General features: G+C 41.6%; 1 protein-coding gene and 1 pseudogene across 1 annotated transcript; one reads left to right on the top strand and one right to left on the bottom strand.

The window, feature by feature from the left end:
* Positions 1 to 12,584: 12,584 nt before the first annotated feature.
* Positions 12,585 to 13,976, bottom strand: LOC147450347 (uncharacterized; annotated as a pseudogene).
* Positions 13,755 to 16,150, top strand: LOC147450346 (uncharacterized). The gene has a single exon (XM_086519589.1). The coding sequence runs from the start codon at positions 13,990 to 13,992 to the stop codon at positions 15,772 to 15,774; it is 1,785 nt and encodes a 594-aa protein (XP_086375715.1). The 5' UTR covers positions 13,755 to 13,989; the 3' UTR covers positions 15,775 to 16,150.
* The last annotated feature ends 8,037 nt before the right edge of the window (positions 16,151 to 24,187 follow it).

Genomic DNA, 24,187 nt, shown 5'->3' with positions numbered 1-24,187 from the left:
CTCAAAGACATTGTCTTCAAAAAGATGGATTTTGGAGAGAAAAAACAACAATTTTGTGCAGGCTTAATTGAAGAAATGGTGTCAACTCTCAAAGGCCATGCACCATATCTGCGGTTATACACCATACTATGGTGGCTTCTCGAATCAATTTCCAAACCGGGGCTAAGAGAAATCTTAAGCCCACGAAAAACAAGGGTTCCAATGAGCCTAAGGGGAAGGACAATGTCCAAAAGTCTCCTAAGGGAAATTCAATAACAACAAAGCTAAGGATAAAGGAGCTTACAAAGGCAAAAACAAACTCTCTCCTAAAGATCTTGAGCGTTAATGCAAGGACAACCGTTGTTTCAAGTGCGTCAAGCAAGGGCATACATACCACGCTTGTCCCCAAAAGAACACCCACCATGAGCCTCCTAGAGCTACCTTGGTCGAAATCCAAGAAGATGAAGATCACCATGAAGGATCTCCTCTATGCCATGCTTGGGGAAAGGTAAGAGAACATGATTCTTTTACTATCTTTGACCCTGGTTCTACTCACAATTTCATATCCATAGAGTTGGCCACCAAGCTAGGCATCCAAGCCTATGAGATGGGAGATGTCCTACCTGCAGATGGTGCTTTCAAGGGGCAAGAAGCTTCAGTCAATCCCTTAATGGAGAAATTGAGACTCCATATCCAAAGCTTTGTGGACAAAGAGGAATTCTTTATCTCTCCTCTCAAGCACGAGGATGTGATCCTAGGGGCACCATGGTTTGATCGCATGGCTGCCAATGTTAAGTTCCCTGAAAGGAAAATCTACTTTAAGTACAGGAAAAAAGATATATACATAGATTCCAAAGAGATCGGTAACACCATACCCATTGTACATACGCAAGATTTCAATAAGTCAATAAAGAGCTCTATTTCCGTGTACATGATTTTTGTTAAAGATTCTCAAAATGAACCTAATGATTTAGCAAAATAATATATAAACAATCACAAGGAAGTAGAGTTATCCAATTTTCTCAAGGGTTTTCAAGATGTTTTTATTTAACTACCTCCTAAATGAGGCATTGATGACCATACAATTGGACTTCTTCCAAGAAGTTCACCGCCTAATAAACCTCCTTATAGAGTTTCCCAAGCTCAACAAGAGGATATTATTCGGCAAGTGCATGAGTTAGTTGAGAAGGGCATGGTTAGGCCTAGCTCATCTCCATTTTTCTCACTTGTATTATTAGTGCAAAAGAAGGACGACACATATCATATGTGTGTCAACTATAGAGCACTAAAAAGGACCACTATCAAGAATAGGTTTCCCGTTCCACGAGTAGAAGACCTATTTGATAAGCTACAAGGGTCCACCTACTTCAGTAGGATTGACCTAAAAAGTGGCTATCATCAAATAAGGATAGTTGATCAATACATTGTAAAGACCACATTTCGCATTATGTTTGGTCTTTACAAATAGATTGTCATGCCTTTAGGCTTGACTAATGCACCAACCAGATCCAACTGCTTGATGGAGAAGCTATTCAAACCTCATGAACCTTTACTGGAGTGTTCTTTGATGATATTATCATCTACTCTAATTCACTAGAAGAACACAAGCAATACCTCCAGGTAATATTTCAAGTCTTAAGATAGAATAAACTTTATGTTAATCAAAAGAAAAGTGAATTTTTCTTACAAGAGATTCAATATTTAGGTTGAATTATCTCTCAAGATGGCATCCAAATGGATCCATCAAAGTTAGAGGTAATAAAAGGATGTCCTAATCCAAGGAATCTTCATGAACTAAGAAGCTTTATAGGTATTTGTGAATACTATAGATGCTTTATAGAAAAGTTCTCACTAATAGCAGGACCCGGTTACATGACCTAACAAAGAAAAACGTTAGGTATACATGGTCTGCCAAGGATAATAATTCTTTCGAAAAGCTTAAAGAAAATCTTATCTCTCAACCTATGCTTACATTGCCGGCTCTTTCAAATCCATTTGAGGTCCAATGTGACGCTTGTGGTGATTGCCTTGGAGCTGTTTTGCTCAAAGAAGGGCATGCCATAGCCTATGAAATTCAAAGGCTTGACTCTGCTGAGCAATCTCTACGCGTATATGAAAAGGAACTCCTCGTAGCTCTACATGCCTTAGAATCATAAAAGCACTATTTATTGGGAACTCCTTTCATTCTGCAGACGGATCACCAGAGCCTTAAGTACTTCATGACGCAAACCAAGCTCCCGGACAAACAAATGAGGTAGGCAAATTTTCTTTCGCAATTTCATTTTCATATTTCTCACATTGCTGGCAAGCATAATCAAGTAGCGAATGCACTCTCAAGACGGCCGAGAGTGAATGCGGTTTCCATAGCAACTCACAATGATCTATCTTCTATGATAGATGATTATGCTATTGATCCCAATATTAGAGATGTGATTTCAGCCCTTGCATTAGGGAAGAAAGAGGAACCATTTACTTTACAAGCTGGTTATCTTCTTTATGGAAATAGACTATGCATTACTAATTCACTACTTGAGAAAGTAATGTATGAATCTCATGCTCCTCCTTATGTGGGGCTTAGAGGGATTCAGTCTACCCTAAAAGGGATTGAAACATATTTCTATTGGCCATGAAAGAAAACATACAAGATTATGTTTCTAAATGTGTGGTATACCAAAAGACGAAGTTTGATAGAGGGAAGAAACCTGGATTTCTTCAACCTTTGCCAATCCCCATTTCACCATGGGAGAGCATATCCATGGATTTTATCTTTGGATTGCCTAAGTCTATCCATGGGAATAAGGGAATATGGACGATAGTATACAGGGTCAATAGACAAGCTCATTTTATACCTGTCAAAAAGACTATCAAACCCCATCAAATGGAAATCCTCTTCATATCACAAGTCTTCAAGTGCCATGGCTTGCCAATATCCATAGTGTCGGATAGAGATCCTAGAATGACCAGTATTTTTTGGAAGGGTCTCTTGAGAATTTAGGGACAAGGCTAAACTTCTCTTTGGCCTATCACACGCAAATGGATGGCCAAAGTGAAATAGATAACCTAACAATTCTTGATCTACTAAAAGCCTATGTAACGGAAGTAGATCAAAGGTCCCCATGGGAGAAGTACTTACCCTTAGTGGAGTATGCTTACAATAAAACTATACATACTTCCACTGGAAAAGCACCTTTCAAGGTAATCGAGGAAAGAGCGAGAGAGAGAGAGAGAGAGAGAGAGAGAGAGAGAGAGAGAGAGAGAGAGGGGGGGGGGGGGGGATACTTGGTTACAACTAAAATATCACTGTCAATTGATTAGCATAATTGAGCATGTTCCCAAATCTAGCGATATCAGGAAGAGGGGGCAAAGAGAGATGAACGGAATACATGACCAAAAAACTTCATAACTGCAAAAAGTTTATGAATCATCTTCCAAAAGATCTCTACATGAGGCATTATCCAATTCTAAGCCCATGGCTCCTAAATCAATAGAGAGAGAAACGGAATTGTCGTTTGTGGATGCATTGGCTTCATCATCTTCGAGTTCACCATCCTCCATCTCATCATCTTTATCATCATGACAATCATCCTCGCTAAGACTTGCTGCCGCCGAACTTGATTCATTGACCTCCCTCTCCTCTGTTTCCACCTCATCCAAATTTGGAGGTGGAAGAGGGTCGAAGATGGTCTCCACTTCATTTGTGGAAAAAATGGTTCTCCCACAAGGTACTACAGGAATTACAAACCAAAGTTTTGGTTGGTGGATTGTTGGGATATATATGACCTATAAAAGAGGAGCTCAAAGTGAGTAACATTGTTATAATTAATGCTACAAGTGAATTAGAATAAAAAAGGTACATGTCACTCACCTGCTCACAATTGCACGGTAAAACTAAATTGTCATACCTCCCTGTGTGATGCACACTAGAGTCCACCATGTAGAGGCTATTCTCATGTCGTCTAGACACATTTGCAAACCACTTGCACTTGAAGATGAAGGTATGAAAGGTTTTAAACTTAACCTTTAGTATCCTTTCAATAGTTCTGTATTACCTGGCTTCATCACCGTCTGTGTCAAAGTTATCCATGATGGCACAATCTATGGTGGTTCTGCGCTCGTCAATGTGGCGCGTACGAAAGTGACGACCCTTTGACGACATAGAGTTAAAGGAAAGGCACTACAAACTAGAAAAATATCTTTTATCAAATACATATTGAAGATAATTTCAAAAAAAAATTACAATATGGTTCAGGTATACGAGTACTCTACCTTTGCTATGCAACCTTGTGCATACTCTCATTCTTTGCTCACATAGTGTTCAAACAGTTACATGTGGCTATGGAGTCCTTGAGCTTCTCCTCGATCATGAGACTTGATTTACACTAATCAATGATTCGTTCTCTCTCACTATGCCTCTCTCTTACTTCTTATGATTTCCTATGATGCTTATATTAACTAGATCTTAACAAATTAGTAGTTAATCCCTCTCTAATCTTGTGTGATTGCCCTCTTTTGCTTGTGTGTGCATGTAGGTTTGATTGGAGTGTGTTGCATGATAGGATTAGTGTTGTGTGCGTATTGCAATTGTAGTGTGTGTGATTGGGTTGATTAGAGGTGAAGAGAAGTGGATATGAAGATTGCTCTTCATTGCGGCTTCGCTCCTCCATAGACTGAGAAGCTCATCTCCTAGAGTTAACCATTTGTGTTGCCATGATTAGCTCACTTACCGTGTGAGTGTTTCCATGCCCTATCCAGGTAGCTCATCCCTTCGGATTGATAATTTTGTTGGTCATTGGAGCTATTGCAACGATGGTACCCCCAACAGAGCAAGCATCGGAAAGTCCATGTGCGCCAGAACAAGCGTCGAAAATTTGAAAATCAAAAATTTTAAAACTTTATGTCCCTCCATGCATACACACACATATACTGATGCCCGCCAGTGATGCCGATAATGTGGCGCCGGAATTTAAGTGACCTCTTGTAGTGTCCACTTGTCTGAAGCACACCTATACATGGGTGAACAAACAATACCCTTCCTTATTTATAAACAGGGTGGAAACCCATCACCCAAAAGTTCGAGACGCCCATACGCCAGTACCAGTTGCCCATACAACTGGGAGGTTCTCCTATGATAAAAACGATATCCTAAGTAGTATCCACAAACGTACATATATAGGAGGTACAGACTCCACGTACATGGGGAAAACAGACTCATCACTGGCTAACCTGTCATCATTACTCATCACTTGAAGTGAAAATATTCCAAGAAATCAGAGGTGTCTTGAGAAAACTGTCTTAAGGATGACCAATCATTCTTTCCTAAGTCAAGCAGCCTTATCCCAAACATTTCCTTCCAAATTTACAAACAAGTTCTCGTGGGTTTGTTGGAAGAAGTCTTCCGTTTTGGCCAGTTTCACTTTTCCTAATTCCTTACTCCCTCTTACCCTCTCAGTAAAAAAGGAGCCTTCAAAGGATCTAGCAAGGATCTTAGTCTCTATGGAAAAAACTTCTAAATCTAGTAAAAATTGAAGTGTCCATTTGCTAAAGAGATCACACTGAACTGTAAAGGGATGGATGACCCCTCCAGAGCACAAGCCATAAAGAATTGGTTGGTTGATTCTAATGTCAAACCTTATTTTATATGCCTGCAGGAAATTAAAATAGAAGGCAACTCACTTCACTCTAACTTGCAAAGACTGGGCTCAAATTACGAATGGCTTACTACTAATCACAATGCAGGTAGAGGTGGGGATGCTATTGATATCTCAATAAAATACAGCCATTTCGTGAGTAAAGTACAGTTGACCACTAAAGGATATTGGGTTGCAGTAACTTTGGACAACCCATTCAATTACAAAGTAGTTTCTGTATATGCTCCTAAGTATTTCTTTGAAAGGACTCAAATATGGAAAGAGATGTCTTTGCTCTCTAACCCTTGTGTTGTCGTAGGAGAATTCAACATGGTCGAGGATAATTCAGATAGATGGAATCAATTGGGTCAAATAATTTCTGGATCAGAGAAAAGATCTTGGGATCAGATAGCAAATAAGCTACAGTTGCTTGAAATTTCCACAAACACTGGTTTCACTTGGAGCAATAAATAATATGCTGAGTGTTAAAGGTCAAACCTGCCTTGACGGGGTTTACATGAACTCAGGGTTGTTATCAAAATTTTGGCTTGTTAATTGTAGCAAAAATGCATCTATGTTACTGTCAGGTTATTCTCCTATTCTTTTTGAGTTACAAAAGAAGAATGTATGTTTAAGTCTTGGTTGGCCTCACCTAGTCCCTCTTTCGCATTCAAGTTATAAAAGAGAAGTTCATGGACACATTTGTTAAATCTTTCAATTCTATTGATTCCTCCTTCAAAGCTTGGGATGTTGTAGTCAAATATGTTTAAAGATTAATGACTGACTACAAGAGGAAGGCTAGAGATATTTAAGTAAACAAAAGAATGATGATACATAAGGCAAAATATGAGCTTGAGGCTTTGGTGGACCCTTCTAGTCCTCCTAACCCTACCCTCATTGAACTGAAAACAAGACTTAGGGAGGAGGATCTCCTTTTTGCTAAGACCTCTATCCTATGAACGACGGAATTTTGAGCTAGAAAGCTAGATAGACCAGATAAAAAAATGTTTTTCTCCTTAAAAGGAAAAAGGTTAAGGACTTCATCCCTTACCTCAAAAAGAAACATGGCTCTATGGATTGAAGCCATAAAGAAAACATGAAAGTTGTTAAAGAATACTTTTTGATATCTTTGAGGCCCTTCCTCTGAGAGGAGATTTAGAATTAGAATTAAGAGATATTCTAATCTCACCTATCTTAGTTATTCCTATAGGCTCAAAGATGATGCTCAATGTGTGGAAGGCATGGAACTCAATCAAAGCTAGTTGGACCCCCAAGAAAAAATTCTTGGATAATATTTCATGTTTTTGGGATGATTCTCTTTGGTTTGGTCATTTTGCAGATCTACTCAAAGAAGGCATGTCTTGGAGAGCTCACATGTGTTTCAAAGCTGGACTTAAAAGATGGAGGGATCTAATCATAGGAGGTTAACCAAAAGAAGCCACTGTTTTGGAAGAAGATTACAATATCTCTCATAGGGATGCCACATGGTGCTTGGCCAGATTGGAAAAAATATCCAAACACATGCCCTCAAAGATAAACTTCCTTGCTGGTCAATTGGGACTCTTAGCCTCAAAAGTATACAACCAATATAAAGACCAGGGAGGAATAGAAGAGGAGCTCAAGAAGAAACTTAACAAGAAATGGAAACTATCTTGGAGCAATAAACAATGGACTTATAGATTTAAATGTATCTAAGCGTATCAACTGCCAACATGCATAGCACCCTCTTGTGGCTTCTCATTCACCAGAGGATATGGAGTGGAGAAAAAGAAGCAAGAGTAGGAGTTAGCAATGGCAAGACTTGCTGCAGATCTGGAAAATGTATAGAAGATTGGACACATTTATTTTTTAAATGTGAAAAAAATAAAATTGTCCTTACATATGTACAACAGGTGACTGCTCAAGTCAATTTGAATCCCCTCAATTTCAAAGATCTTTGCTAGAGATTTGTAGAGGTCTTGATGTACCTTTATGGAATATGTAGAGGGGAAGTGTCTTGTGGTATATATGGCGGACGGAATGCAAAGGTCTTTGGTCAAGCTTCTACCTTCCCCTTCAAATTGCTCAAACATGACATGAGTGTCATAGCCCATAAGCTATGAAAATGTATAAGACATGCCCCTCTTGATTCTCAATTTGTCACTAATCTCCAAAGTGTTATTCATTGGAAATAGTGGACATCATGTATCCCTAAATTCTATGCAGCTCCTAGGCTACGTATGAGAGATTCCCTGTAATGTGGACCAGTTTGGGCCCAACCCTCCCCCTTTTTGAGGGTTCTTTGTAATTTTCTTTTAATTTTTCTCTTAATACAGTTCTACCTCTTCAAAAACAAAAGTCTATTCATTGCATAGCTATTTTAAGCCTAGGTCCTATACTCTTTAGATCCCATCTAGTACGAGGACCAAGCTGGCGGGACTCGTGGAGGAGAGTCTATACTCTAGACTCTACAGTCTACACTCTGCATCACGCACACACACACACACACACACACACACACACACACACACACACACAGAGAGAGAGAGAGAGAGAGAGAGAGAGAGAGAGAGAGAGAGAGAGAGAGAGAGAGAGAGAGAGAGAGATGGTCTGTTGGGTGAGAGTCTCCACACTATTTGGCACGGGCCTTTTCAAATGGAATCGATGTTGGGGGTCATTCGTGTTGAGAGAGATAGAGAGAGCACAAAAGTAGAACCCCAAAGTGTGTATAATACACACATGAGATTATGTATATATAGAGGGGACCTGGGTTCCATATATAGAGAAGCCATATATTGAGTAGCTTCACATATAAGCTCAACATCCCCGCTCAAATAAGGGTCCCTAACTGTGGATGAAAAAACCCTTGGGGGATCAAGGGAAAAATCCACAACTCTATATACACCCACCGTTATATTATAAAAATCATTGAATATACAAATGTTCACGAGGAGCTACATCACTCCTTTTACAATGAAAATTTGATGAGGAGCTACATCACTCCTTTTACCATGAATGTTTTATGAGGAGTTACATTACTCCTATCCTGCAAAGGTTCAATAAAGAGGTGCAAAGGCTATCGATTAGCTTGTAATCAAAAGTGTCTTCGTGAATCTGCTGTGTAGCTTGTCATCAATATCGCATCACCAAACATGTCTTCATGTTGTCATCAATATGGTATCACCAAACATATCTTCATAAATCTTTTATTGTCACCAAGTTTGTCTTCATAAAATCAATTCTTTGATCAATCCTACATAGATCATAGACTCAAAAAAAAAAAACATAGTCATGAAAATTATTAGCATTGTTAGTGAAATAATTACGTTCACAATGCCATAAGAGATGGTTCGCGACGCCACTCTTTTGACGACATATACGCACGACAACATATGGTACATAAAGTATGAACGTAAAAGTACAAGATGTGTGATTACGTGATGCAAATGATATGTGTATATACTACATAAAACAACATTTATCAACGTCGTGATCAATGAATATCATCAAAGTATTAACAAAACATCATCATTGTATCAATAAAAATGAATAAATCATCATGGTATCAACAAAAAGCATCATGATATCACCGAGAATAATCATTGTATCAACGAAAAAACATCATGGCATCACCGAGAATAACCATGGTATCAACGAAACAACATCATGGTATCACCGAGAATAACCATGGTATCAACGAAACAACATCATGATATCACTGAGAAAAACCATGGTATCAACGAAACAATATCATGGTATCACCGAGAATAACCATGGTATCAACGAAACATCATCATGGTATCAACGAAATATCATCATGGCATCACCGAGAATAACCATGGTATCAATGAAATATCATCATGGTATCAACGAAAATCACCATGACCAAAGTACTAACAAAACATCATCATTGTACCATCAAAATCACTATGGTATCAACGAGAAATTATCAATAAAACGACGTAAACTATATCTCTAAAAGAATAATTATACAAGAATCAATGAACGAGTATATCATATAACAAAAGATCATGTACCAAGAGTAGCCCGATAGAATTTGGACGAGCATCAACGGCTCGACTTAATCGGAACGATATGTAAATGGCTTCTGCAGCAAAGTTACGTCAGTAACAAATATATGATTGATGAAGAAAAAATATAATTGAGAAGTTTTCAATTATGAAAAAAATCAAAAGCAAAAAGTAAAATTTTTCTTTTCAAACATATTCACAATCTGAAACGATAACCCAAAATCAGTGCAGAATTTAGAGAAACTTTCTTCTGCAAAGTTATAGACCACATCGATTTTGATGGCTCAAACGAATAGTTTTTCATCGATTCCAATGCCTAGTTTCTGCAAAATCATTTTCAATCAGGAGAAAAATCAAAAACAAAAAGCGAAGTTGCTTTTTAGGCATGTACGCAGTCCGCAAATGATAACTCAAAATCCGTGCAAAATTTGAATAAACTTTCTTCTGCAAAGTTGTAGACCACATCGATTCCAATCCATATAGCGGATAGTATCTGCAAAATCGTTTTCAACTAGCAGAAAAATCAAAAACATAAAACGAGACTTGCTTTTCAGGTATGTACGCAATCCGCGAACGATAACTCAAAATCGGTGTAGAATTTGACAAAACTTCCTTCTGCAAAGTTGTAGACCACATTGATTCTAGTTCTCATGATGGGTAGTTTCTGCAAAATCGTTTTCAATTAGCAAAAAAAAAAAAAAAAACAGAAAGTGAAAGTTTCTTTTCAGGTATGTACGCAGTTTGCAAACGATAACTCAAAATCGGTGCAGAATTTGAAAAAACTTCCTTCTGCAAAGCTGTAGACCACATCAATTCCGGTGAATGGTGAGAGTAGTTTCTGCAAAATCGTTTTGGATTAGGAGAAAAATTGAAAACAAAAACGTACTACTCTGATACCATGTTGAGAGAGATAGAGAGAGCACAAAAATAGAACCCCAAAGTGTGTAGAATACACACATGAGATGATGTATATATAGAGGGGACCTGGGTGCCATATATAGAGAAGCCATATATTGAGTAGCTTCACATATAAGCTCAACAATTCGGGCCGTCAGATATGCATTATTGTAAACTCAGGCGATCATGTAAATTTAGAGTGAAAAGTAAATTCGGGCTTGCTAGTAAGTTTGGGGCAGTACGTAAATTCAGGCCAGTAGGTAAATTTGGGTCTGCACCTTCAGCATCGAACGCACAACTTCCCCCATGCGATGCATGTGCTCTAGCCACCACGCCCGCATACGTTCACTGAAGTATGTGGCATTTCAATGCCACACATGTAAATATGGGTTGGCTAGTAAATTTGGGCCAGTAGGTAAATTCATAGCGCGCACTTTTGTAAATTTGGGCCGCTCTGATCGCATGGCCCATAAAGCAAGCACCTCAACATTTTCACCTCCACCCTTTATCCTATTTGAATATGCATGTGCCACTGTAGTGTTGAGGGGTGAGAGCCTCATAGGTTGTAAGAGAGAGAGAGAGAGAGAGAGAGAGAGAGAGAGTTCTCCTTGGACGGAAGAGAACTACCCTAGGGTAGGAAGCTACCTCACCTTAAATTGAAGGGAGCTGAGCTATTTAGTATCCTTTGGATTGAAGGAAGCTGGCAAGAAAGCTTTCCTTCGGAAGCTACTTTTCTTTGAATTGAAGGAAGCTCCGGATGTCATACCAAGTTACTTCGGACTAAATGGAGCTCTTTCATTGATGTCTTATTATGTTAATATGGAATGAAGGGAGGTCTTTCATTGATATCTTCTTATCCTGTTAATTTGGAATATATATATATATATATATATATATATATATATATATATATATATATATATATATATATATATATATATATATATATATATATATATATATATATATATAGAGAGAGAGAGAGAGAGAGAGAGAGAGAGAGAGAGAGAGAGACTAGTGGAGTGGACTAGTGGATGTTGGACTAGTGGACTCATTCATCAAACTAGTTGAAGATTCTCGGAGAAACGTTGTTGATTCCCTTATTCCTGTGAGAAGAGGAGGACTCACTGAGAGAGAGAGAGAGAGAGAGAGAGAGAGAGAGAGAGAGAGAGAGCATGTAGAGACGTGGGCAAGTATGCGAGAATGGGCTGATTGTATTAGGTACCGAGAGATCTGTTATATACAGTTGCATGGTAGTTACAAGGGAGCTACGAGCCCGCAAGATATCTTGGGATCCGGGCCATTGTGCCTACTAGGATGCTAAGTAGGATCGATGATGTGGATTATTATTCCCACACGCCACATTGTCCATACAGAGAGAGGCATGCATGTGCGTAGTGTATGCTTTGGGTTTGTACAATCATGCTCATGCAAACCTACATGAAATGAATTCATGACAAGTCTGGAAATTGAAGCAACCGGGGTTGATGGTTGCCTTCATTAGTAGTGATTTCTTCAGCTCAGATGTTCTCTCTACACGAGCTTTGAAAGGCTTTATCTGGTCCGCAACATGTATGCTTTCATTTCGCTTGAGGGGGCGAACATGTGGTATTCAAGCTCTTGAAAGCATACATGTTGCAGACCAGATAAAGCCTTTCAAAGCTTGTGTAGAGCGAAGTTCTCAGGTGAAGACATCACTACTAATGAAGGCAACCATTGACCCAGGCTGATTCAAGTTCCAGCCTTGTCATGAATTCATTTCATGTAGGTTTGCATGAGCATGATTGTACAAACCAAAGCATACACTACGCACATGCATGCCTCTATATGGATGTGTCTTACAGAGGCGTGTGGGAGTAATAATCCACGTCATCCATCCTGGTAGGCACAACGGCCTGCCAATGGGTAAAAGATGGGACTGATGCTCAGGAGGAAGGGCTACAGCCATGTAAGCATCAAGTAGATCCAATTTCAAAATTTGGTTTGAAGAGGTATTCAAGGTAGTTTCAAACAGAGGCAAGAGTGTGGATTTGGTCAAATCCTTGGAAGGGTAGCTAACTCGCTTGATGCATTAGCCTTGGCGAGGTGGGTCACCTACCGCCATAGCGGGTCTGCGCTTTTGGCAGGACTTGTGAGCTTGCTTCATATTTGGGCAACCTGCAGGACCCATTTGCTGACGAGGGACGTTGTATGATGCAGAATTGCATATTTGGAAAGATGGCCAGGCTGTATTCTCGCAAGAAATTGCTGCAGACGATTGTGCCTCATGATCAAGTTCAACAACTTGAGATTGGACCTGCCTCAGACGACCTTCAACAGCATGTGCATGGCTCAGGCAACTTGAGGCATGTAGTTGGCTGCTACACCAATATTAGCAAGATTGGGAACAGGTGCAGGGCTGGGCAGCGCTTGAAACATGCCATGCCTTGGTGGATTGAACCACATGAGGAGTAGTCAGGTTGCCAAGAAGGGCCTTAGTAGTGGCGCCAACAATCGGAGGTGCGGCATTGCATGTTGAATGTCTGGCTTCAAGAGGCCGCCAAGCTTTGCTAGCTAAAACCAGGGAGTTGAAGGCAGCAAGGGGCTGCACTGTTTGAGGATACAAGGGCTCGCCAAGCTGGAAATCACTCTCCTTGTTGGCGCCGATTGAGTGGAGGGCCTCAAGCTTGGAGGCGGTACCAACAGCAGGTGGTGAAGCACCAACTCCGTCTGCAGCTAGGTGGACGTCTGTCTTGGCCGCAAGGTTGGCGTCAGTCACAACTGAATTGAAAGCATCACGATGTTTGGCTGCAGGGAATGCATCATGGGAGGTACTTCGGCAGGGGTGGTAGCACCAACGGCAGTAGTAGCATCGGATGCTGCAGTAGGGTAGGCTTCTGCAGGGGTCGCGGCCACATCTGCTACAACTAGGGTTGCAGTAGCATTGTCTGCAAATAGGGCTGCAGTGTTGCAGTTGGCGACATCTGCGGCAGGAGTTGCAACGTCGTGTGCAGCAGAAGTATGAGCAGCGTCTTCTTCTCCAGCAGGAGTGCAAGCCACCTTTTCTGCAGTAGTGTTGGCAAACGGCCGATTGGGTTGCAGGGACGTCATTCACTGGTGCGACGACACCTCCGTCTGCAGCGTGGAAGTCAGCAGGATGGGTGGCTGTTGGCCGGTGCGTGGCTGGCCTGTCTAGAGCATTTGCAGCAGCCTCTTCTTCTCCAGGCTTGCGGTCATGAGCAGTGACCACGAGGAAAGGCCTGAAGTAGTCGCGAGCTAGGCGAGGGTGTTGGGTTAAATAAACATAATTCCAGCTGTCATGCCTCGAGAAACCAAGAGGCACGAATACCTTTTCAAATCCCCATACACAAGCCTACTTATAAGCTCTTGTAACCCACGAATATAACAAGAAGTGGACACACACCCCTTCGTCTACATCTCTGCGTACTCTCTCTTCTCTCCCTAATCTGTGTGTGTGTAACATGTAAGAATCTCTGATGTACACTCTTGATAGTGGACGCCCTCCTGGGCTAGTACAACAACATGGTATCATTCGCCAAAAGAAGCCGATCCTGCCTCTTTCTTCTGATGGTACTTTACAATACCCCTGCTGCCTGCGTGAAGAAACCCTAACTGCTCCACCCAATGCAGGCCCTGAAGCAGATGAAGCCGCCCTTGTTGTGTTCTTTCTCGCAGCCCCTGCAAAACCGCCCTGCCTGAGTATTTCTGCTGCTGATGAAGATGCCGCTGACCTGCCATGCCACACACCCCATCTCTTGGCGCAAGTCAGATCAGCCCCTGAGGTTGGTCATGAAACCCACAAAGTCCCTTCTCCTGCTGCGCCAGAACATACTGAAGCCTTCCCACTATGTGCTGAGGAGGCTACCCTAATTGCAACCTTTCTTGCTGCTCTGCACGACCCTGAAGACTCTGACATCGCCGCTGACCCCTGTGTGGATGAAACCTCAGTCCGGCCCCTTGCTGCTACTCACGCATGCGCTTCTGAAGCAAACCAAGAGAGCATTGCTAATGAAAATGTTGTCCTTGATGAAGAGGACCATGATAATGCTGCGTTTTTTCTTGGAGAAGTCAATGTTTCAGATGCTGATATGGACTTCCTGACAGCCGATCTCTCCATGGCCGAAGAAACAGATGAAGCCGCAGCTGTGCATAAGGTGTTTTCTGGAGAGGTTCTTCCTCCAATGCATAGGTTGCCAGTCGGCACCCTCGAAGCCTATTCTGAGCATTTTACTAAATCAAAACTGGGACTGCCTCACCTCAATTTTGCTGCCTTTATGATGGCTCAAGACGCATCCGATTTTGAATATTTTTACATAGACGATGGCCAGCTGGTTGGTTTCCGTCTTCACGAAATCTTGGGTCTGATCCTCCCAAGAATCGATACAGTATGTTTTATTGTAGCAAATGAACTTCAACAACCTCCAGAGGAGCAGACTCAGCGAGCCAATTGTATTCACATGGACTTTAAGATTACAACCTGTACAAGAGCACTCCAGCTTGGACCTGCTCACGATGATGAAAAGAATCTGCAAATATACACTGATCTTCAGCAGCCAGCAGTCCTCATAGAAAATCAAGGCCTCTTTGATATGTTCGAGGCTCCCACACATGTAAACCTTGAAGCAACAACCCATGCTCTTACTGATCAGCGAAGCAGTGCTTCTGAAAATGAACCCACACCTACTGATGCTGATGTAGCCTTTTGTGCTGATGGCATTGAAGATTCTGCTACAGCCAGCAAGCCCCTTCTTTTACTTATTGCTCATGTTCTTCTCAATGATGGCCTTCATGGTTCCCGTTTGAGAGTCTCAGTAGATAATCAAGACACTGATGCAATGAACCCTTCCCCAACCTTGATGGATATAATCAAACGTGTGCCTCACCCTTACAACTTGGATGTTAGTGATGCTTATCATGCTGTTCCCAAGTGTGCATTTTGTTGCTCATGTCCTCATCAACAAATCTCAACCTCTTGCCGAAGTGGAAGACTTCTGTCCCGAAAACCTCCTGATCCTCCCAATGATGGCGATTCACTTTTCTTCAGCATCCCATCAGTCTTGAGCTTGACCTTCAATTTCCTGATGGAACTTGCATTGGTGGACTGTTTTCTCCTATTGATGCGGATGATGCAGATACGACGCTCGTGTCAAGGTCGAAAGGGGGGAAGTCTTGCTGAAATGATTCAATCTCAACACTCGCTCGTGAAGCCTTGTGCGTTCGAAATTCTGGAGACAAATTTCAAGATAAAACCTTGCCAATAGCTGCTTTTTATCCCTCCACTCCTGTTTGATCCGGGATAATGAGCTTTAATCTCCATTGTACAAATTTCAAATTATGTCTTGCACCGGTTGCATTTGCGACCACAAAAAAAGAACGCACATAAACCACTTCACATAGGCACTATCTGATGCACATGTATCTAGGCCCATTCTCAATAAACGTATACACAATCTTCTCTCGGCATTCAGCTGAGGGGGGATGTTGGGTTAAATAAACATAATTCCAGCTGTCATGCCTCGAGAAACCAAGAGGCACGAATACCTTTTCAAATCCCCATACACAAGCCTACTTATAACCTCTTGTAACCCACGAATATAACAAGAAGTGGACACACACCCCTTCGTCTACATCTCTGCGTACTCTCTCTTCTCTCCCTAATCTGTGTGTGTGTAACATGTAAGAATCTCTGATGTACACTCTTGATAGTGGACGCCCTCCTGGGCTAGTACAACAACAGAGGGATGCATAGGCTTGGCGGGCTCGCCGCAAGCCAGCGAGGAGAAGCGTCAATTGTTGAGAAACATGCATGCACACACAGACCGACTCGTGAGAGAGGCAAGAATGAGATTCATATTACGCTTGCCAATTAGGGCAGTTTAAATCGTGCATCAGAGTGGTGGTTGCCCATCAGTTACAAGGGGAAACTGAATGTCCAGGGAGGTTCTTGGGAAACTAAAGTAGGGCGGCTTAATTTATTAACTTATTGCACCACACAACCCGCTAAGTTGATAACTCCCATTACAGTGGTTTTAAGCCAAGCTGCTGACAGCTTTCACGATGTTTAGCCTTTGGGATTGAATTGGTTAGAAAATCTGACGATGTTTACCCTTTGGGATTGACTTGGTTAGAAAATCTGCGCAGCGTTGTTCTGTATGAACATGGGAGAGCTCGATACTGCCTTCTTGAATGAGCTCCCTGAGTGTTTAAGATTCTTTGCAAGCATTATGTCGGACATGTTGTCACGATGAAGTACAAGAGGCTGATGGGGAAGAGGGTAGTCTCCATCAGGAAGTGTTTGAGCCAGATGCCTTCTTTCAAGGCAAGTGTTATTGCTACATATTGAGCTTCTGTTGATGACAAAAGTAACTCTTTCCTGTTTCTTACTTTGCCAAGAGATTGCACCACCAGTTAAAAGAAAAGTATACCCTGATGTGGATTGAAGAGTATCTAGATCACCCCCCCAATCTGCATTAGAATAGCCCACAAGGAAGGGCGTATGCAGAGGTTGAAAAACATAATAGGAGATGTCGTAATCCTTCGTATGCTGCAGATAGCGCATGGGACGCTTCAGATATTGGATGTGAATCAACCCAGGAGCCTTCATGTAGAGTGACAAAAGATTTGCAGCAAAACAAATGTCAGACCTAGTACAAGTTACTAGGTATCGCACTCCGCCAAGCATGTCTGAGTCTGGAAAAGACTTGGTATTAGCAGCTAATGAGGAAGGGTAATTCAGATTGCTTCAGCTTGAGTGAAGTTGGGAGAGGGGTCTCCACTCCTTTGCATGGAGACATGTTGAACTTCTTGAGGAGGGAATGGATGTAAGACTCTTGGCTGATCCAGATGAAGCCACTTGAAGGATCCTGCATTACTTGAATCCCAAGGCAGTAATGAAGGGGGCCCATGCCAGTCATGGAGAAGGAAGAGTGGAGTTCTCGTTTGGCTATCTCAAGGGCAGACTGAGAGTTAGAGAGCATCAAAATATCATCCACATAGATGGCAAGAGAAAGTAACACACCAGCAGCATGACGGCTATACACATTGGCATCAGATTGAAAACGTGTATATCCAAGAGTGACCATGCACTAATGGAGCCGCTGGTACCATTGCCTGGGGGATTGCTTCAGTCTATAAAGGGCCTTGAGTAGCCTGCACACATGATTCGGGTGTTGCACTGAGATGTAGTGATCAGGCTGTTCCATGTAGATTTCCTCCTATAGATCACCATTTTAAAAAGGCAGTGCGTACATCCATTTGATGGAGATGGAAACCAAATAGAGCAGCTATGGCAATCAGAACTCGAAAAAAGGTAATGCGAAGCACAACAGAGAAGGTTTCAGTGTGAAATCCATGCGAGGACTTGTGTAAATTCTCGTGCCACAAGACGAGCTTTGTAGCGTGAGCCTGAACCATCAGCATTAAGCTTCTTGCGTAGTAACCACTTGCAGGTCGTCAACTTTCTGCTGGGTAGGGGAGGAACCAGTTGCCATGTGTCATAATCCATATGTGATTGGTACTCTCACTCCATTGCTTGCTACCAAGATGGGGTCTCAAGTCCAGACAAAGCCTCATGATCCAAAGATATTTCATCAATGGATTCAACAAGCAGAATAAGCGCGTCAAGATCTTCTGAGGAAGCATGGAGCACCTGGAGATACAGGACTTCAACTATATTGATGTTACCAGAGGTTGCTCCACAAATGGAATCACCAAGGGTTTGAGTGGGCTGAACTGTGGAATCCAACAACAAAGCATGGTTTGCCTTTTCATAGGTCTCCTTGAGGGATCGAACCTTCGAAGACTTGGAAGGTCGAGAGATTGGGTCTGCGCCGCGCAAGGGGTGCTGGTGAATGAGTTCCACTCAAGGATTTCATTGACGTAATCACAATCGTGTGATTACGTTAATAACTCTGGTATTTACAAAAGAAAATCACATGATCACGTTAATTGTTAACGTGATCCTGATGGTGACTTGCAAAAACCAATAGAGTCGGTAGGCCCGCCGTGTTTTTTCATTTTCCGGCGGGCCCGTCCGGGCTATAGGGTTTTTCCGGCGGGCCCGCCGGGAAAATGAAAAAGCATATAGTAAACCTCTTCTTACTTTGGCATTCAAATCCTTGGGGAGTATATCTGAGCGTCGGGTATAGTCATTTCCTTGTGAATTGACCTAAGGTTACAGAGTCACAGGTCCTTTGTTTGGGCCGAACGTGATTCTTAATTCGGTAACCACTTCTAAAAATATTTAAACCCTTGACCGAACATAAAGGTACTAAACCAAAACAATTGAGAATTTGGAGAGTCATGCTCATTGTGACGAAGCCATTGGTCCATAAAAGGGTTGTAGTTGGTTTTAAAAGATGAGTATATTTAAATAACGAGTTGATAGTCAAGGGTCGGATGCCCTGTACTATTGTATTGAGTATATAAAGATCTTTGATGTCTTGCATTTTTCACCATCATAGATTTGAATTGATATACATTTCCACTGCACAATATGAGAGCTATAATCCTTAATTGGGTGAAATTAGCTTTTATATATTGAATTGGATGGATAAGGGGGCTACAATCCTTGATTGGGTACAAGGAGTCCTTAATTGTGTAATTGTATTGAAGATTTCATTGCTTTGTTTTATGCATTGCTTTATATAGGGAGTGAATTATGTATTATAATTAAAAGATTGTTAGTGCATGAGATGGTCAATCATCGAAATTATTTCTTTCATGTGTGTTTTGCAAATAATTATCATCATTTCAATGTAAATGTTGATGATTCTTTGTAGCATGTGAAAATAGTTGTGTTTTATTGTTTTCAGATCACTGAGGATATATAACTAATCATTATTTTTATAATTGCATTGACAATTTCATACTATTTTTGTATCCATAAAGCCATGTAGATAGTGCATTGCAATGTGTATGTTCTCTCAGAACATATGTGATCGATTTGTGGAATTGACTAGAGTGCATTGCAAATCTCATATTGTGTAGATTTGATTGCTTCCTTAGTGATTGTTTTTTTAATATATATTGAAAATTTTATTTATTTATTTTAACTGGACATTTAGTTCTTATGTCTACATTATTAAATTGAAAGCAATGGAAAAAAATGTCGGCACAAGTGATACGAAGAAGGCAAAGAATTAAAAAGCCCCTAGCAAACATGGTTTTGAATCTCAAATAAAAAAGATTGTAGAAGTTGTTTTTGAGAATGAGAAATAATCAAAATTGCTAGATTTACTGAAGCGAACGATGGATGGAAGTAAAGTGATCATATTTATGGAAACAAAAAGAGGTTGTGATCAAGTTACTAGACAACTTCCAATGGATGAATTTGTAGCTTTATCTATCCATGATGATAACAGTCAAGCTGAATGAGATTGGCTTCTTTTTTAATTTAGATCTAGCAATAGCCCTATAATGACAACAACAGATGTTGCAACTTGGGGTTTGGATGTGAAGGACATAAATCACAAGAAAGAAAAACAACAACAAAGACTGCACTGACATTGACAATGAGGTCATGTCAGAGAGGACATGAACTCGGAGGGGGGGAGTGTTGACCCATGGGTCAACAACACAATATAACTCAATTTCCATACCAAAATCTTATTTTTAGATAGTTATGATATGATACGGATTATGGTTAAAAACATCATTTATAATGAGTAGTTATTCTAGTTGTAGAAGCCGGGGTGCAATGGCACTTCCAGATTGTAAATACAAAGCCATTTGACCCCTTGAACTCAATTTTGATTTTACCTATGGTAGCCTTAGTATATAAAGTACCTAGGTCATTTTGTAAAGAGAACTTAATCATAATCAAAGTTTTAAGTTGTCATTGACCGTGTGTGATCGAGAGAGAAAGAGAGAGAGTGTGAGCTTCATCCTAACGCTACTTCTTGCCTCCTCATCGCATTGGAGATTCAACTGCACCATCACAATTAGATTGGAGAGAGCTACACAACAATGCCAAGCATTCCTTGCAAACCGGAGCATGTGTGCTAAGCATCTACGAGCTATAATTTGTGGTTGTAAGTATATCAAATGATGTCTGTTTTTTGCGTGCAAGTAGTCATTATAATCAACTGCACCATCACAATTAGATTGGAGAGAGCTACAAACAATGCCAAGCCATCCTTGCAAACCGGAGCATGTGTGCTAAGCATCTACGAGCTATAATTTGTGGTTGTAAGTATATCAAATGATGTCTGGTTTTTGCGTGCAAGTAGTCATATAATTGTGGCGACACTAGGTAGCTCCAAACAAAGATAGATTGATGTCTCTCTCTCTCTCTCTCTCTCTCTCTCTCTCACACACACCCACACACACACAACACACTCTGACCCCTCTTCCTCTCGACGTATACATAGATATCATTCTATCTCTCTCTCTCTCTCTCTCTCTCTATATATATATATATATATATATATATATATTTATATATATATATATATATATATATATATATATTATATACCTACAAAGATGGTCATCTCTCTCTCTCTCTCTCTCTCTCTCTATATATATATATATTATATATGTGTGTGTGTGTGTGTGTGTGTGTGTGTGTGTGTGGGGCTAAAAAAAAACACCCAACGTGCCCGATTAGGGCCCTCTATGATACTAAGCTGCAGCCCGTCGGGCTTTAGGGTTTTCCCACCGGGCCCGTAGGGAAAATGAAAAAGCCCGGTGGGTCCGGACGGGAAATCATAAGCCCAGCGGAAAAACGGAAAAGTCCGGCGGGCTTTTTGTGGGTTTCTAGGTTGCTCTGAACCGGATTGTTTGTGATCATATTAACTGTGATTATGTAAATATGTCAACAAGACCTTGTGATCACACAATTTTTTTGGTAACTACATAAATATTAAATCCCTGGAACTTCCACTCGTACAAATTGGCTTAAGTCCATGCTGTTGGATGGAGGACGTGAAATCCTTGGAGTAGAGGCAGTTGGTGTAGTTGTATCATTTGCCAAAGGTACCTAGAAAGCGGGGTTGTCTACCACATGAGGAGGAAGTTGGAGAGGTGGAGAAGGCATCAGCATGTGCCTTGTGACATTAGCTAGGGTATTATGACCAGGGAACAAGAGGTTTGAAGATTTAGGAAATAGGAACAAATTGGTTTTGCTCCCAAGAGACCAAGGAGGGGCACTTTGAGGCAGAGGAGTGCCAATTGGAATCGGAGAAGAGGGCGCCGGTGGTATGGGAGGGACAGGGGACTATGTCATTGGATTCCAAACATCTGCTTCCTCCATTCAGTCCGTGGAACAATTGATCTTGAAGGTGTTGAGGGGATGGGTTCTGAGGGAAGTGTAAGCATGAGAGGTAGTGCATCTCCCTGTTGGGGACTAATCATGGCAGATTCATCAAAGTAGACAGTGGGAAAATTGAAATTTCTTTTGCTGAGAGAACAACCTGTAGGCTTTAACACGAAAGCGGTCACCATAGCCCACAAACACCATCCTTGTGCTGGTAGGATCAAGTTTGTGACGCTGGGCAAGAGCGTGATGCTGAACACCTGAAGACTCGAAGGTGCTGTAAATTTGGAATTTTACCAAACCAGTGGTAGTATGGGGTGAAATGGAGATCCACTACATGTGAGATGCGATTTTGAAGGTAGGCAGCAGTGGCAATAGTTTACTCCCAGTACGCTTTCGATAGTCCCGCTGTGAGTAGCATGGCACGGGAAGCTACAACCAGGGTGCGGTTCTTCCGCTCAAAGACCCCATTTTGCTGAGGCGTGTAGGGTATTGTATATTGCTCTTGTATGCCTTCATCCATGCAAAACTTTTTAAATGCATTGGTAACATACTCCCCTCCATTGACTGAGCGAAGTGTTTGTACATGTAGATCACGCTCACGCACTACTAAGCTGCAATACTCCTTGAAACTCGAAAGAACCTGTGACTTTTGCTTCAAGAAATATACTGTTGTGTACCTGCTGAAGTCATCAATAAATGTTATAAAGTACACTAAACCTGTAAGTGAGGTTGTCTCCATGGGTCCACATAAATCACTATGGACCAATTGACTCAGCTAAGAAGATCGCGTCTGAGATTGGGGGAAGGACTTGTGACCATCTTTACCCAAGAAGCAGCCTAATTCACAGAGATCAATAGTTGATCGACAGTTTTGGTGGTAGGCCTGAGCAAAGGCTATTCTTGTCTATGTGGCGGAGTGTGGGTCCATTGTTATGTCCAAGCTTGTAGTGCCACATGAGAGTAGATGCTGCTTTCGTTAGGTGTAGGGAGACAACTGAAGTCAAAGCTACCACAACATCATGGCCAGATTGGGTGATTGGAATCAGATGCAAGCGATTCTTTTGAGGGAGCTGGAGGATTTCAAATTTTCCATTGGGGAGTTTGAAGTGGATGACACAGGAGTTATGGAAAAACTCAATGGAAGACCATGTAGCTGTGGCTTCAGTTACTGAAAGGATGTTGTGGCTGAGGCCAAGTATATGGTAGATGTTGCGAATGATGATAGGAGTTCCACTGGGTAAGGTGACATGGAGATTGCCAATCCCCACTGCATTGAGGCTGTGATTGTCTCCAAGGTAGACTTGAACCTAGCATGCAAGGTCCTTGTAGTCACAAAGAAGATGACTATGTGGCGTCATGTGGTGAGTTGCTCCAGTGTCAAGCAGCCATTCTGTTGTAGCAACTGAAGAAGCCAGAAAACCAACAGAGTTAATTTGTGAAGTAAAAAGTTGGAGGGTTTCCATTTCATACTAGCTGAGGGCAGGGACTTCAATGTTCTGTAGTTGTGGTCAAGGATGACGGTCATTCCATTGTTGTTCGCGTTGCTTGGTTTGGCATTCATGAACAAGAGGGCCATGGCGGCCACAATGGCTACAGATTTTGACAGCAAAGGGGTTAGTTGTGTTTCTGGAATTGTTGAATTGACGAAAGGGATTTCTTCTGAAGTTTGATTGACGCTGCACAAATTCTGTGGTGGTTACACTCAAACTGCCTGGCATGGCATCTCCTTGAAAGATGCGAGAGATGAGGGTTTCAACAGTGAGGCCTATTACTGAAGCTTGAGTAGTGATGAATGGGTGCCAAGATGACGACAATGCAGCAAGGAGTAGCATGGCTTGAAGGCTGTCACCTAATTGAAGGCTAGAAAGGAGGGCATTGTCCAAGAATGTGCGCCAATCATCAAGAAACTTGGAGGTATCCTGCTGTTCAGCAAGCACATCAAGAAGAAGTTTCTTGAGCGTCGTGACACGAGTGATGAGATCCTGGTGATGGTAGGCAGCAGGTAGGAAATCTCGGTTGTAGATTGGTAGCGCCTGACCATTTGGATGTGACGATCAGCGAGGTGCAACATGAGTTCAACCTGGGATTGCAAATCCTTGGCTGTCCAATCAACACTATAATTTGCATCGGGCTTGGGAGTAGCTCCGCTAACAATATCCCAGAGATCTGCTCGTTTGAGCAGCAAGGTTACCCGGGTGGCCCATGTGATGTAATTGGGGCCTATAAACTTATCTAGGTGATAGCTCCTCACTGTGGAGGGAATGAGGGAGGCAGGGGTTGCGCTTGCTGAGATATGCTTGTTGTTCGGATTAACTAGCACGCACATGCAAGTACAGCTTGCGCAGTGTAAGAGAAGGGTGGTGGGTGTTGGGCGTGCTTATAGTGATACCATGTTGAGAGACAGGCATGCACAC

The sequence above is a fragment of the Adiantum capillus-veneris genome, chromosome 9 (genome assembly GCF_014529385.1).
Source record: "Adiantum capillus-veneris isolate H3 chromosome 9, ASM1452938v2, whole genome shotgun sequence".
NCBI lineage: Eukaryota > Viridiplantae > Streptophyta > Polypodiopsida > Polypodiales > Pteridaceae > Adiantum > Adiantum capillus-veneris.
This window is presented reverse-complemented; position numbering and strand designations above follow the sequence as displayed.

Bases quoted from the DNA above. Each gene is read 5' to 3' on its own strand.
- LOC147450346 (XM_086519589.1), top strand. From the start codon at position 13,990: ATGTACACTCTTGATAGTGGACGCCCTCCTGGGCTAGTACAACAACAT.